This window comes from Anarrhichthys ocellatus, unplaced genomic scaffold (assembly GCF_004355925.1).
Source record: "Anarrhichthys ocellatus isolate YVR2014 unplaced genomic scaffold, GSC_Weel_1.0 scaffold44, whole genome shotgun sequence".
NCBI classification, from domain to species: Eukaryota; Metazoa; Chordata; class Actinopteri; order Perciformes; family Anarhichadidae; genus Anarrhichthys; species Anarrhichthys ocellatus.
Window position 1 is genome coordinate 3,705,339 of NW_022280074.1, and position 17,016 is coordinate 3,722,354.

The window sequence follows — 17,016 nt, forward strand, 5'->3', positions numbered from 1 at the left end:
AAAAATATTTAAATAACAGGCATTCATTGAAAAACCCAGAAGGTCTCTTGACAGCACGTGCCACTGTTTTAAAGTGATTTCCAGAATGTTCAAATAAAAAAATCTCTCTTTTTAAAAATGAACATTTTTTAACGTGTTTCTCAGCGACTGTTTCCTAATCCAAACAAAGATGGTGACAGGAAGTTACATACCCACGGTAAGGGGCAAGGGAATGCATTGTGTCTGGTGTCCTCACAAAGAAATAAGTACAAGATAGAGTGTGTGTGTGTGTGTGTGTGTGTGTGTGTGTGTGTGTGTCAGCGGAGGACCTGCTTTGCTACATTGATCCCAGCAGTGGCAGCTGCGAAGCAACCATCGGAGTACCATTTCCTCTCTTCCCTGTCCAATGATGATATTTCTCCACACAGACTGGTTCATTAGCGCTGAAGAAGACACGATCTTAACTTCAGCCTCGAACACAATGACACCGAACAGTTGTAACTCTCTAGCTGTTGCCTAACATTATTTATTTGTGCCCGAGTGAGAGAGGAGAAAGTGGAGAAACCCCGACGCACACACACAGAGACACAAAAGAGAGTTCTGGGTGTCAAAGGTACACTAAACAAAAAAGTGTCAGAAAGTATACTTGAGATTAAATGCTGATTTTTCTCGAGTTGTTGGTCTTTGCACGTTATTTCTGTTCTCAAAGGTGAAACATGAACGGAGAAAATATTAACGGCAGCACTAACTGAATGGATGTGCGTCATCGAAGCAGATCCAATAGCGAGCGCTCCTCCGTGTCGTGCCTCATATAAAGAGCTCTTCTCCTCCGACTCTCAGAGACTGAACCTGTGTTACTCCGGCTTGAAGTGAAAGTCAAACAGATGGCCGCTCAGTTTAAACAAACATACTTTCAGTTTCAATATTTCCACATATAGCCTAGAGCTGTAATGGATTTAAATCTCACACTCTCCGGACGCGATTTGGGCGCGCTGGCGCAGAGACTCTTTGGGAACGACTCGCTGTTTCCATTTGAAAACACCACCAAGACAGATGGGGAAGACTTGGAGGTCAACACGGATGTTTACTCCAGGGTGATAGTCACCGTCATCTACGCTGCTCTGTTCGCCGTGGGCTCTCTGGGGAACTCTGTCACCCTGTACACCCTGCTGACCAAAAAGACGCTGCAGAACCTCCAGAGCACCGTGCATTACCACCTGGCCAGCCTCGCCGTCTCCGACCTGCTGATCCTCCTGCTCTCCATGCCCATCGAGCTCTATAACTTCATCTGGTTCCACCACCCGTGGGTGTTCGGCGACGGCATGTGCAGGGGCTACTACTTCCTCCGGGACAGCTGCTCCTACGCCACGGCGCTCAACATCACCAGCCTGAGCGTGGAGCGCTACATGGCCATCTGCCACCCGTTCAAAGCCAAGAGCATCATGTCCCGCAGCCGCACCAAGAAGCTCATCAGCGCCATGTGGCTCGCGTCCTTCGTGCTCGCTGCGCCGATGCTCTTCGTCATGGGCCAGGTGATGCGTAAAGGCGAGAAGATATGCACCACCATCGTCTCTCCTGTCACTATTAAGACCGTGCTACAGGTGGGTGTCTTGTTGCTGGTTTTAGTGTTGGATTTGGGACGTTACATAGTTTACATGTCTGCCATAACGCTTGACAAACTGTACAGTTTTACGCCAAAATGTGTCTCCAAAATCCCGTTTTTTTGCGCACCGATATCTGGTGATTTTTACTGCAAACTACACTAAAATACATCATAGCCTTCACTGAAAGGAGGTCAATGTTATTAAGATATTTAGGTTTTAATACAACATATTAAGATCATTTAGCCACATGTTTGTCATCTCACTGCAGGTTTATTTCTGCCAGGAAACTGGCATTCTCACCAACATCAATAACATGATGCTTCTTTCAGCTAAATGGAGAAATGGAAATTGCAAACTACCAGATGATCAGTTCTTAATAATTGAAAGGAAAAAGAGTCTAAAACTAAAAAGTTGAGCTAAATTCGAGCAGCTCGCAGGATGCTGCAGGTGTGATGTGTTCTCCAGTGGATGTGTGTCCTCGTGGCTATGCGGGTAGGGCTGAAATGATTGGCGTTTCATGCAATTCATTGATTGAGAGAAAATGAATCTGTAATATGGATCATCGATGACATTTTTTTTTCAAGCAGAAATTCCAAAGGTGAGCTTCTCAAATGTGAGGATGTGTTGCTTTTTTCTTTTTCTTCTTGCATGATGGTAAATTGATATATTTGGGTTTTGGACTATTTGAATACTGTCACCTTGTGACACAAGAAAGTTTGACTCTCGTGATGCTGACAAGATTCTGAAAATTAAAAATATGATAACAGGCATTCATTGAAAAACCTAGAAGGCTTCTTGACAGCAAGTGCCACTGTTCTAACATGATTTCCAGAATGTTCAAATGAAAATAATCTTTTCTTTTGACAACAAATATATATATTTTTAACATGTTTCTTTGCAACTGTTTCTTAATCCAAACAAAGATGGTGGCCAGAAATTAAATACAGTTGTGTGAAAAAGTGTTTGCCCCCTTCCTGATTTCTTATTTTTTTGCATGTTTGTCACAATTAAATGTTTCAGATCATCAAACAAATTTAAATATTAGACAAAGATAACACAAGTAAACACAAAATGCAGTTTTTAAATGAAGGTTTTTATTATTAAGGGGAAAAAAAATCCAAACCTACATGGCCCTGTGTGAAAAAGTGATTGCCCCCCCCTGTTAAAACATAAATTAACTGTGGTTTATCACATCTTTGGAAAGCTGAGTTCAATTTCTCTAGCCACACCCAGGCCTGATTACTGCCACACCTGTTCTCAATCAAGAAATCACTTAAATAGGACCTGCCTGACAAAGTGAGGTAGACCAAAAGATCCTCAAAAGCTAGACATCATGCTGCGATCCAAAGAAATTCAGGAACAAATGAGAAACAAAGTAATTGAGATCTATCAGTCTGGAAAAGGTTACAAAGCCATTTCTAAAGCTTTGGGACTCCAGCGAACCACAGTGAGAGCCATTATCCACAAATGGCGAAAACATGGAACAGTGGTGAACCTTCCTAGGAAGGAGTGGCCGGCCGACCAAAATTACCCCAAGAGCGCAGCGACGACTCATCCAAGAGGTCACAAAAGACCCCAGAACAACATCCAAAGAACTGCAGGCCTCACTTGCCTCAATTAAGGTCAGTGTTCATGACTCCACCATAAGAAAGAGACTGGGCAAAAATGGCCTGCATGGCAGAGTTCCAAGACGAAAACCACTGCTGAGCAAAAAGAACATAAAGGCTCGTCTCAGTTTTGCCAGAAAACACCTTGATGATCCCCAAGACTTTTGGGAAAATACTCTGTGGACTGACGAGACAAAAGTTGAACTTTTTGGAAGGTGTATGTCCCATTACATCTGGCGTAAAAGTAACACGGCATTTCAGAAAAGGAACATCATACCAACAGTAAAATATGGTGGTGGTAGTGTGATGGTCTGGGGCTATTTTGCTGCTTCAGGACCTGGAAGACTTGCTGTGGTAAATGGAACCATGAATTCTGCTGTCTACCAAAAAATCCTGAAGGAGAATGTCCGGCCATCTGTTCGTGACCTCAAGCTGAAGCACACTTGGGTTCTGCAGCAGGACAATGATCCAAAACACACCAGCAAGTCCACCTCTGAATGGCTTAAGAAAAACAAAATGAAGACTTTGGAGTGGCCTAGTCAAAGTCCCGACCTGAATCCGATTGAGATGCTGTGGCATGACCTTAAAAAGGCGGTTCTTGCTCGAAAACCCTCCAATGTGGCTGAATTACAACAATTCTGCAAAGATGAGTGGGCCAAAATTCCTCTACAGCGCTGTAAAAGACTCATTGCCAGTTATCGCAAACGCTTGATTGCAGTTGTTGCTGCTAAGGGTGGCCCAACCAGTTATTAGGTTTAGGGGGCAATCACTTTTTCACACAGGGCCATGTAGGTTTGGATTTTATTTCCCCCTTAATAATAAAAACTTTCATTTAAAAACTGCATTTTGTGTTTACTTGTGTTATCTTTGTCTAATATTTAAATTTGTTTGATGATCTGAAACATTTAAGTGTGACAAACATGCAAAAAAATAAGAAATCAGGAAGGGGGCAAACACTTTTTCACACAACTGTACCTCCTCACTCAATTTGTACAATATGAGCCAAAATTTAAATTCGTATTAATCTTATGTTGGTTTATACTGACGTTACTTTCCAATCTTCTGTCAAGCTAAATTTAACCTCTTTCAAATGTTTCATAACTGATGTGAATGATTTTGTCGTGGGCATTATCATTTAATAAAATGTATTTGATTGCATTTATCTGATTTCACTTTTTAATGTTTCATTGCAGTACTGCATCTGCTTTGTTAAAGCACTTTGCAACTATGTTAAGAAAAGTAAAGAAAGTCATTATTATTAGTATCATAAAAACAAGAGCATTTCATTTCTGGCTGCCTGGATTAGGAAATAAAACAGTTGCAACCTGAGAAACGGGTTAGAAAGGCTTTTATTTTGTAGCAGACTGAACATGTCTTTCCTCCACATGGTCAGAAGAGTCTTTGAGCAATTTTTGGAAATTCCTTTGGAAGCAGCCTTTTTTTTTGTGGAACATTTGATGCTTTCATCTCTTTGACTCGAATGTAATGGGGGAAAAAAAGCTTAAAGACAGTACTTGCTATAGCAAAATAATTATTTTACTATTTAAACATATCACTGCCTTCATCTGAACATTTAATTGTTAACCAGGCCAGGGGCGTAAAGTAAAGGGGCCCCTTTCTCACTTGCTACCTCTCTACTTCCAGCCACCTTACCCACCTTCGACCTAGGCCTTCATTTTGATCTCAACTACACACCCGTAAATATTCACGATGACATCTTGCACATATGCAAAGCTATTGCTGTGACAGAACATTATAAACAGCTGGTGACTCACAAGGTGAAAGCATTATTACGCTTGTTGAGCTTGCAATAATGGTAAAAGCCAAGGCCCTGGGTTCCCAGCTCCAGACCTCCTACCTGCCCATTTCCACTCTTCTCTGCTCTACCACACCTGCACCAGCTGATACCCAAACCCTAAGCAAAGACACACCGATCTGTGGAATGCGGACGGGAGCTGTCACCCGTGACCAGTCTATTATGGTTTATAATAAGGGCAGGGTCCCTGCAGATATAGACACCTCAGTTTCAAGTGCGTCATGAGTATTGATCGAGAGGGATTGTTACTGTGTGAGCCTATACATCGTTTCTTCATCATTGTGCCTTAAACGTAAAGAGCCTGAGTGATAAACGTGGAGAGAGTGACACCCATTCTTTCACATTCTGAGCACAGTGGCCCCCTCTAACAACAACAAAAACATTTCTCAAGACTTTCCCCGCCGCTCGCCCGAGATAAATGGTTTTGTTCTGCAGGTCGTAGTTCCCGTAAATGATTAGGCCAATCTGCCCGTCTTTGTTTACCGTCCACATACTTAGCACTGCCTCAGAAGCCCCGACTGATGCGATTTGGGTTTTGAGAGAATTGGAAACGATTGGGTGAACTGTTTTGTGGATGCTCTGTCACTCTGGCGCAGCATTACTCAGCATGAGACAAAAGGGAAAAGGAAACGGGATATCAGCTGGTGCGTCTGTCTTCACCTTCTTTGTAATCAGTACAATCACCATCATCTGTCTTCTGTGTGTCTACTGTCTCCTCTCCTTCTGTGTGTCTACTGTCTCCTCACCACACTGATATTTGTTCCATTTGTCTTTCCATGTCTTGTCTTTTGTTTATTCTTGTTTTTGCCTCTTATATTAATCACTCCTGTAAGACAGTAACTAACTAAAGCATTGCCAAGGCCAACAGTTGTTATCTTCCGTTGCTTTCATTGAGGCTATTGGCATTCGTGAGCCAGGCTCCGGCAACTACTCCGGGTTAGTGGAGAAACATTTTTCCCACACAAGAAGTCTTACCCTATAGGAATCATATAAGACTGTGTGTAATATTTCCCACTTGATGTAAAAAAGCAGAACAATAAATAAGTTGGGACGTCTGGAACGCCTGGGGACGTCGTGTGACGCACACCGACACGGGGGGAACCATCAAATTGCTCCCATTACATTTTAAAAGTGTGCCGTGCATACTGTATGTATATGGATGATGCAGTACAGGCTGGTTCAGTAGACGTCCTGCTGCTGTGGACGGTCCCCAAACACTCTGCTTGTTTTGACAACAGTGTGTGACACTGAGGGGAGAGAGGGTGTGTATGTGTGTGTGTGTGTGAGAGAGAGAACTGAAGTGAAATGCAAAGATGAGGAGGTCAGAGAACAAGTGGGGAGAAGAAGTGTCTGTGTGTGTGTGGGGGGGCGGATCCCATGTAGATTAACAGGAGGAGCGTGCACCACCAGGGTTAGGATTTCAATTCCCCTGTTAGTTAGCCTGCAGGCTTATTTAACTGTGGTGCTGGGAGTGAGACAGTGCTGTGAATGGCAGAGATAGTTAATGCAGAACATCTGAAAACTATCTGAACTTCTTGAAACCTTAAAAGACAAATGTTGCCAATTTAACCATTTCCGAGTTCTTTCAGTTTCAAGTTATAACCTTTCGAGCTGGGGTCGGTAACATTGGTGAAACCAGCAAGGGTAAAATAAAAACCCGGCCCAGTGTTGCCAACTCTTTTCTGTTGAAAGTAGCTTCAAAAGTTGCCAAATCCAGCGAAATCTAAGTTGCCAAGTCGGCATGACCCAAAACCCATCCCTTCAGGCCTCCCTCCAAAGCCACTCCCCCAAATTTACCATTACGAACATAAACAGCAAGTATGGCTTTTATTCACACTCATAGCAGTGAAGCTAGCAGCTTGTGGAAGACTCCGGTCACAAGCAATGAGTGCACGTGCAGCAATGTTGCCAGGTGGGAAATGTAGAAGTTCAAAATTATTGAATTTTCAGGGAATTAACATACTCAAGTCATTACCACAAGAACAAATATTGGTAAATGTGTAATTTTACAAAACATATATTTTTCACGAGTTTTTCACAGTTTAATATAAAACACAATTTTACAGAATATATATAGTCGGGGGTCCCTGCTCCATCTCTCTATCAGTTTGGGGGTCCTTGGCCTGAAAAATGTTGAAGACCCCTCATCTAGAGGGTAAAATTATCCTACAAATACGATCATTTTCATACATCATATTCATTTCCTGTGGCTGCTTCAAAATAAAAGCTAGACAGCGTTTTCGCTAGTTCTATGCTTTTAATGAGAAGCAGCAGCAGGAAAGTGCAGTGAGATCATTTCTGATTAAAGAATTTTTGTGTAATTTTTCTTAATTCTGGAGCGGTGACCTCATCTTTCAAAGTTTATTTCTAGAAGACTCTTAATTTATTGATCTTCCTTAGGCACTGATTTAAAAAAACTCATTAACATGTGCATGTGTGTAAACTATTTACTGAGACAGAGGAGGAGTGTATTGAGGGGGGGGACACCTTTCTTTCTTTTCTTCAAGGCTGCAAACTGGTAGTGAAGTTTACTCGCTGCAGTTTAACAGTAGGCTCATTTATTTCAGGTACACATATTCTTTACATGCTGTGCGTGTAGCCTGGTGCTGGGCTGTGTGCACTTACCTTGGCCGGTGTGACTGCGAACTTGTTTGCTGCACTGAGTGGTCTCTTGCTGTTCAGGAGTCTGCTTCGGTTTTACAAGGTCATGTTGTTTGTGCAGCAGAATAAGTTAGAACTGCAAAACTGACTGGTTCATCTAGAGAAGAACTTTATATAAATATATGTTAATGTTTTTTTTTTCACTAAGTACCTCTATACTGTGGTCTGCTAGAGGCCATTATTGGGTTAATTCATCAGTCTGAATTGAATACTTCCCATACGGCGGGATCTTCGTGGCTGACTATCACTGATCTACCGAGCTTTCTGTAAGAGCATAACGGCCGTGTGTGATTTGAGACACCACTATGTAAGTAAGTACATAGTGTGCACAGTGTACTACATGGAAGTGAACTAATGGAAGTATCCAAATTGAGACAGAGCATTTATGTTAGTGTGTGTGTGTGTGTGTGTGTGTGTGTAAGGCTATAGTAGGAACACAACTTTGTGTTTGTGAATGCACGATCGTGGTAACTATGCTTGTCAATGAACATGTTGGTCAAATCTGGGCCGAATTGATTTATTTAAAGACAATGGTGCACACGGCAGGTCACTTCAGATAAAGGGTAACTTAGGTATTTCAAGCTGGACCCTATTTTCCAACGTTTTTGTGGTTAAGTGACTAATGGGGACCTAAAAAAAAAAAAAAGATGGCGACGGCCAAAAACATGGTGACAGACAAGATGCCGAACTTGAGGCTTCAAAACCGCATTCCACAAACCATGGGTGAAGTCATGGACAGAGTCAAAGCTCTGATTTTACAAAATAATACATTCCTGAAATTGTGATGGCCCTTTGTTTGGTTGTGCCAAAAAGGCAGGTACATGTAATTGGTAAACGGGGCTGGACTGGGAGCACCTGGTCCCAATGATCCCATTCATTACTTAAGTCGAAGATGATGAAGTGCTGATTTAAAGCTAGGATGTTTACAGCCGCTTCATGAGCAGTAGGTGTTTCAGAGAATAGTCGACTTTCAAACCCACTCGTGGCTACTACTGAGCATTGCATTGTAGACATTGTAGTGTACATCTGTGGTCTGCAGTCAAACAGCCTCTAGCTCAGACAAGCCTGCTGGGAGATAAGCCCAATTTAGATTGCAATTCAGACCGCCTCTCAGAGCCAATCTAGGACTTTCACTTACCCCCAGGTGGGTCCTGCCTACATTAATTAACCCTATACTTGTTGTATTTGAGACCTTTTTGACGAAAATGAATCATTGATCAAAAATGATATGTCCCGCGATTAACTACTTTTTTGGGAGTAGTTAATGACTACTAAAATGCAGCAGTCCTGAATGCCCTAGCTAGCAGTAGCATTGGATAGCCCTGTCTGCCTCCTCAGTACATTTAAAGAAACAGTTCCAACAACGCCACTTCCCTTGCACAGTAAATAGTTCTGCACATAACCCACATATCACTTTAATACCACAGCATGTCTGCGTAGTTCACAATTTAATTTGTAAGTGGAGATGAAATATCTTCACAAGAGCCAGATGTGGGTGTTTTTGCGTGTGAAAGCCCACGAGGCAAGTGGCATGTATCTTAGGCAGAGACCTTTCATCTAAACAATGTCACCATGATGTAAATATTTTGATTGGTCCCTGCTTAAAGTGGGATGGATGTTTATTTAGATATGAGGATATGAACAAGCCATGCATGGCAATTAGGAGTGCAGTGTGCCTGGGGGGAAAGATAATTGGGCTGTCTATGCAAACACTCACTAAACGGAAGTCAGTTACTTAAGGGTAATAAATATTTAATGAAAGAGCAGTAGAACTTCTTTCCACTTTATGTGGAAAGGGGTAAAAACAAGGAGAAGCCAAATTGTTACATGTTACTTATTACAGACATAAGGCTATTTCAGTTCTAGCCCTGGAACAAATTTTTGTGTTAAAATTGACAGCTTCTTTATGTGTTTCAGAATTGTCCACTAGATGTTACACCCGTTCCCTGAGACCTCATCAGCCTCGACACCCTGCCTGTCTCCCCAGCTGCACCTCAGTGGCTCGTTAGTCTAGGGTTAATTCAACTTGCATAGTTTTAGAATTAACACCGCGCCAGTGTTTATATAATTCTCAGCGGTTGCGAGTTAAACAGAAGTGGAAATATTACAGGACAACGTTCCTTTTGCTTTTTGGTGACATAGTGCCAGGAAACCAAAACTGGATTTTGCTCCTCGGTCCACAGTGGGCTTTCCATTTGGGAAACACGACCAGCCCATTTGAAGGTATTCCCGCTGGCGGGCCGTGCATTTTATACCTGGGCCTTCACTGCTGTCCTGCAGCTGAAACACAGCTATGGTTATTATTTGTTTCGTGTAAAAATGAAGCTCAACACCTATAGATACACTTGCTGCAGAGTGCAGAAGAATACGCCGAGACTGTGCTGTGCTTTGCCTGTGAGTGCTTTGGGGCGGCTCACGGCAGCGCCCGCTGCTCGTTCACGACAGTGCAGAACGGTACGTATATTATTATTTGTAAAAACAAGTTGTACAAATAATATATAAACAAGCATATTAAAGCTACTGCAGATGTAAAAAAAATGCAGTTGACTTACCAAAGCTGCTCACTTACAGACAAACTCCATCCTCCTTTCTTTGTTGATAAAGAGTTTAATAGGTCGGTCGAAGAAAACAGAAATGGACTTGTGAGGGTAAGAAACTGAGGCTCCCGATGTAACCTATTGTCTGGATAATTACTTTTCCAACAATTGGTGTCATTTTGTTAGTGTAAAGTTCCAATAAAGTATTACTGATACCTATTTGAAATTTGCGTTGAGTCTCTCTAGAAAAGTCAGCAACAGTCAATGCGAGAGCTCTAAAAGTGTATCCAAAATTTTGTATCCACTTTACACTCGTTTTTTAAAAGAGAGTGCCATTGCTGATGTACATATTTACTGTACATTGAGAGAGACTAAACTGGGCTAGAAACAGTGTGAACACAGCGGACTTTGTAGGGAAGACAGTGTGAGAAAGGTTTGAGTGAACATGTCAGCGGTACTGTTGTATTTAATGTTGTTGCTCAGCCATTTGGGCTTTGTGTTCTCCTTCCTTTGTTTCTATTTTATGGAATCTTGACGAGGATGGCGGTTTCATTGCCTGGCCATGGCCATTCAAGCAATGGAATGTGTGCAAGGAAGAAAGAAAGAAGGATGGCACAAACAGGAAATGCCAGATGGTATGCTACCATGGGGAGATTGTATAAAAGTGTTCACATACACATTTGCGGAATGTAAAGCATGTCCTGCTGGCAAATCGACGTTCATCACTGAAATTGCATTATTGTGCAATGGCATTGAGTCCAAAAACCCATGTGACAGAATGACAAAATATGTGGTTACAGACGGAATGACAGTCTGACGTTCTGGTAAACATAAAAGGTTTACAAGACACTTTAATTGAATATGACAGTGGAGGTAGGAAACTGAATGATTCTTTTGGACTGAAGTTTTCGTGCCATTTTTCAATGTTAGAGACAAAGTAAAAACATTTTGTAACAATTACAGGCAGAGCTTGTGTGTGTTTTAAAAATGTTGTCTCTTTTGTACAAACAAAAAATGAACGACACTGCACTGCCCACTGAGAAAAGGAACCCAATGAGGAAATGACTCATATGCACTTGAATATTATTAGAAAAGTGGCACACTTTCTCTGGAGGACAATAATACTGCTGCCAACATGCTTCTGGAAATGCTCTTCTCTTTTTATTTCCCAATAGAATCTCTTAATTATCCGTAGCACTTGATCTTTATACATGTGCATTATTTTGAGCACTAAAATTTTTACATTATTATTTTCTCTGTAATTGCACCTACCGTGCTCTTTATGTAGAACCATGGCATTACACTGTGGAAGGCCTTAGTGTTGATCAGAGCATGTGAGTGGACTGTGGAGCACGAGCGGAAGGATTTTGAGCTCCGATGTTGCTCGCCCGACCAAGTGTGTATCTGTGTATTCAGCTCGGTGACTGCAATGGACTGTTTCAGACTTGTGTAATACAAAAAAATGTCACTATAGATGAGATTGAATGTGTATACATGAATAGTAGTGTGATTTATCTAGAAATCATCATTAACTCAGTTTATATGAGAACGAAATGTAAGACTTCAGCCATGATTGTGAAATCAAATGTGTTGAATCAAGTGAGGTTTTGATTAAGTTGAAATAATAATGTTTATCATGAAATGTTTAAGAATAAGACATGAGAGTATGAAAGTTGACCAAGATAAATGTAAGGATTTATCACTCTTTGAATTTATACGTTTGTGAAATAAGGAAATGAAGGAGCTGATTAAAAGTCCGGAGAGGTCCAAGCGGGCGCAGATGGCTGGTAAAAAGGGAAGTACCCGAATTAAAGTAGTAGTTTTTAATTAACAGAACAGGAGGGCATTGGTTCATGACCGAGGTTGTCCTGAGCGGATTACCTAAGGCTGGGGTATTCAATTAAAAGTCATCGAGGTCCAGTTAGAGAGAATTCCCTCAAGCAAAGGTCTGAACAAAACAATGTCTAACTCGAGTATGATTTAGTCCCATATGTATTGATGTACAGTTGTATCAACATCTGTATGTAATCATCAACTGACTGTGAAATCAAATAAAGAAAGTTCAATTGAATAATATGTCAACAATATTTACTGTCAGATTTCAAATTGAACTGGATGAATTATAAATAATACATAATCTAATCTTGAGCAAGACACTTAACCCCAAAATTGCTCCCGTAGCTGTGCCTACGGTGTAGAAATGTGATAGACTCTGAATTGTAAGTTGCTTTGGATAAAAGCATCTGCTAAATGACTGTAATGTAATGTAATGTGTGTGAGACTGGGGGTCTAAATAGTGCAGCAGAGTGAGCAGGTGAGAGTGATTGAGCTGATGAGGTGGGTGTGACTAACAGGTGCACTGAATGAGCTGATTGGTTGAGTGAGAGAGAGTGACAGGAGAGAAGGGGCACAGCTGTGACAACAATATCATATTCTCATCTTCTAAAAAGAGAAATTTGTGTGCAGGGACTCTTTTCAGGATCATTCCCTTCTCTGTTAACATCATTGTTGGGCAGTGAATTCATGTGTTTGGATTCTGATCATATTGGGCTCTATTTTCTGTGCCTTCATTTTGGATGTGAGTGGGTATGTTTGCTCAAAAGAGATGTGCTTTGTCTCGTAGCGGCGCTTCACCTTGCTGCTTTTAATAATCTCCACGGTCTCTGAACATGAGGCATACTGATTTTGAACTGCCCATGTTAAGAATGAAGATATAAGAGTCTGTCCATTATTGATTGAAAGCTGTCGTTAAGCTGTCCACATTTCTCTTTTTGTGTGAAATAACTTCTCTGACTCACATATTTCTCCTGTTGGGTCTCTCTCCAGTCTGTGTGAATATCTCCCTGGAGTTGTGACGCGTATCAGAATGCACATATCTGATTGGCCGAGTATCATCATGTGATGTAATTTACAACCCATGTAATTGGTCGGTGTGTTTCCTGGACCGCTGAACGAGTGCCGTAAAGGCTAGAAAAGCTGCGCTGGTTAAAATAGAAGCACTCCGTCAAAATTAAGTAATTCTCAATTATCTATCAGTTGTAGGTCCAGGTCCAGATACAATGGTGTCTGGGTCCGCACCTGGGCCGCGGTCCGCCTATTAGTGACCCCTGACCTGAGGCATGAACTTGTGAGAAATGGGGTTGATGTTCAAGTCAAGTATTTTGTTTGTTTTAGGAAATCATGTCACCTGGTCTGCCTCATGCTTACTGATGAGCTAATGTAGAATGACCAAATAGAAATAGTAAGAGATGAATAAGAGCCCTAGATTTTAGAGAACTAACCGAGACCTCATCAAGTGCTGGGGGACACTATGTTTCTCTGAACTGTGATTGAAGATTCAATTCAGAGATTTTTCGACTTTTTGCTTGCAGCCTTGCTCTTTATAATCCAAGGAGGTTGTAAATAGAACAGCAATAGGAAAATAACATGGGGACAGAGTTTAACTCGGTTGAACTAATTCTGAGTTGATTGCGTTTACAACATCTGATTGATGTCGCTGTTTTGTTGCTGGAAGGCTCTGGATTTCTGAAAAAAAGTAATCCATCTCCGTTGAAGGAAACGTTTCTTTGTATTCATTATAATTAAAGTGAAACGGGTTTCATTCAAGTGTCAATTGGCCTCTCTGCAGTAATGTAAAAACATGGATTGTGTGGCTAAGCCAGGTTCACAGACCAAAGCTCTTGTCGGAAGTTCTAAACTCAAAAAGTAAATTCCCCTGCTGCAAAAGTATCCTTGCAGCTTAAATAAGGAAGCTGTCATTAAGTGTTTCAACGTAGTTTCTTTAACATCAAGTCACTTCAGGTTCTACTGGAAAGGATGAATCACATTTGCACAGGTTTATTTTGATTAGAAACTGTGACTAAGTAGGCAGTCTAATCTCTACCAAGTATATGTGTGGGCTGGTCTAAAGTCTTGAGTGTGAGTTTCAGGGTAACAACAGAAATAATAACGCTACCTTATCCAAACAGACAGCTCACAGGCGCGCAAGCAAGTCTGTTGACACCGACCAAACATCCACCACCGTCTCCCGTGAGAGTTGTCAAACCGATAGAAACTGAAATCTGAGCTGTGCAGGGAAAACAAATCCAAAGGTGTGAAGCACAGTGATCAAAACACACCGTACCAGTGGCAGATGGAGCTATACATGTGTTCGTGTGTGTATATATATATATACATGTGCAAGTTTACCAGCTAATAAGTGAGTGAGATATGTCAGCCAGACATAACAACAAAAACAAGGCCTGCACAAGGAAACGCAAACAAAATAAACAGGCTCGTGCATGAAGTCTGAGGAGAGAAATGCTTGCAAACATGTAGACTTTGTTTGCCCTCATCTCCAGTAACTGTTTGGCCTAGTGCTGCGTCATTATGTGACATCTCGTCAAAAGAGCTGGCATGCCTTTGCCAGCACTGTGTGCATCATTCATTCAAACGGAATCAGCAGTGTGTACCTTACGTCTCCATCTGTGTTGAGTTCAGGTTGTGAAGGTGGTGGTGATGAAAACAAAATGAAGACATGAAGATCATTTTATTGTTTCCAGTGTTTCAATTTGTGGCACATGTTGCTGTTGTATGAGTTGCCTGCTTTAATGGATTTTCCGGATGGACATTTGTTTTGCCCCAAGGCAGATGATGTCAGCTGCTCAACATGTGAGCGACTACATTTGTACCAATCTTGTTTGTTATGAGCTGCAGCTTCCTCATCCCCCCGTTCAGCAGGCAGTTTCGCGTTGCAGCCTCTCAGGTTTTATACCTACACATTAAAATGTGAGCAGAGCGCATTATAGCTCCTGCTGGGATGATAACACATAATAATACACGTTGTGCTTTGGGGTCTGGTCACAACAGCAACATCTGCCATCCTTCACTTTGCTCCTTTAGGCCCTCTCAACACTGGTGCTTATCAGTAAATCTAAGTTGTTGTCATATTTCTCGGCACAGCACAGTAATCAATAAACAACATTCTTGGACAAGTGTTTCTTTTCAAGGTGGACTGAAACATTATTGTCACTGAGAAAGCGCTATTTACAGATCTATTGGAACAGGAGGTAAACTGTAGTGGGTCAAGGATAGTGGGGATGTTACATCTAATGTATGATGTGACCAGGTCAAAGAATCTGGACGACAGTCATCAAGGCTGACTGAAACATGGTTCCTTCCTAAGATCCCCAATGATGTCATTACTATAAATAGATACAATTTTTTTTAGATGTGATCGAAAAAGTAAGAGATTCAGAGTTCTGATCTGTGTAAAACACCTCATGATCAGAGCTCTAGAAATATGTATATATTGTTTTGGACCTCACACACTAAAATCCCAAATTATCACCACAATGATTTGCCAATCTCTGGAATTGATCATATTTTCTCTATTACCAATCCTGCACTGGAAAACGTCTCACAATTTTGTAATGTTATTGCTGAGAGACATGCCCATTATGAAAAACATAGAATTTAAGCAACAGTTACAGTCCTTTGCTCTCCCCATAACTCTCCAATGCCACCCACAACAGAGCCAAATGCTGGATCCAATGCCACCCTTGAGGACTGATGAACCTTTTGTTAACAAAGAAGCATCTGCACCAGCATGATTAGGTAGTCAGCTCTCTGCCTGCGATGGTTCCACTAAATTTAATATAGCTTGGTCACACCTCCCACCTCAAGTCAAACAAGTATCTGGTCACATATATTATGTTCAGTTTGAGGCGTCTCAATTGTTTTCTTTAACAATGGTGGTCTATGGGGATGATACAATATGAATGATATACAGGGAGTGGTCATTGGTATACAAATGTAAAGCAATGCTGAGCAGTGGCACCGAATCCAGTTGTTATTGTACATCTGTGTTATGTACACAACTGCTATGTATAGGTAGGTATTGATGCGACATATCTTTGAAAAGCTAAGATTTTTGTGATTCGATTGATGCAAACCATTTCAAGATACAATCACAACAGCAGGTACAATCAACGCCTATGTCAGACCACCAAAAAACAAACAAACAATTACAAAATTGAGGCAACTCACCTATGAAGCCTCATAGTATTCCACCCATTGATAATATTCAGACAATGGCAAAGGTCCAGACGATCCAATCCAGTAAAATATTTAGTCCAAAACACATTATTACGTCAATAAATACCCACGGACTGCTGTTGCATCATTTCAAATCAGCCAGCAGATATGCCTAATTATTTATGTATTTTCCGTAGTAACTCCAGTTCGCATGTCAACATTGCCGGTATCTGGATCTCAAAATGGCGGCTGCACTCTGACCTTTCGATTGACACCTCACTTGACCCAATAGGTGCTTCCATGTCCTGTCCACAGCCTGGAATAGCTAACGAGAGTCCGCGTTGAAGGAAAGTGCCTGTCCCTCTTCTTTCGTGTAAAGACCGAGCCAATTGCAACCAATCGTTTGCAACCAATGACGCTTCGTATAGCCAATGAAATTTTGAAAATGACGATGTGTTGCTTCAGTGGGTAGATTTACAGCCACGACACGGGACGTCACTGCGTAACAGCGAGAGTCTGGTGCCTGCTGCCGTACGTAAATGCAAAGTGTGGTTTTTGAGAGTTTTGGAGACTTTAGGAAAGTGAATAATGGCGAAATAACTTATAAATTACTGTATTACGACATAAATACGCTTTAGTTTGAATTATGAATACACATTTTGTAGATTGCCTTTCCCCAGTGAGTCTGCTGATCTGTTGGGGGGAGGGAGGTGTTTGTGTGTGTGAAGTTTTATTACCCCTTTGTTTCACTGTGTGTGTGTGTGTGTGTGTGTGTGTGTGTGTGTGTGTGTGTGTGT

General features: G+C 41.5%; 1 protein-coding gene across 1 annotated transcript in view; it reads left to right on the plus strand.

Annotated features, from left to right (window-relative positions):
• Positions 1–838: 838 nt before the first annotated feature.
• Positions 839–17,016, plus strand: part of ntsr1 (neurotensin receptor 1 (high affinity)) — a 36,022-nt gene continuing 19,844 nt past the window's right edge. The window contains exon 1 of the mRNA XM_031868926.1: positions 839–1,580. Coding sequence (XP_031724786.1) covers positions 930–1,580 — 651 coding nt within the window. The 5' untranslated portion in view covers positions 839–929. The remainder of the gene's footprint in view (positions 1,581–17,016) is intronic.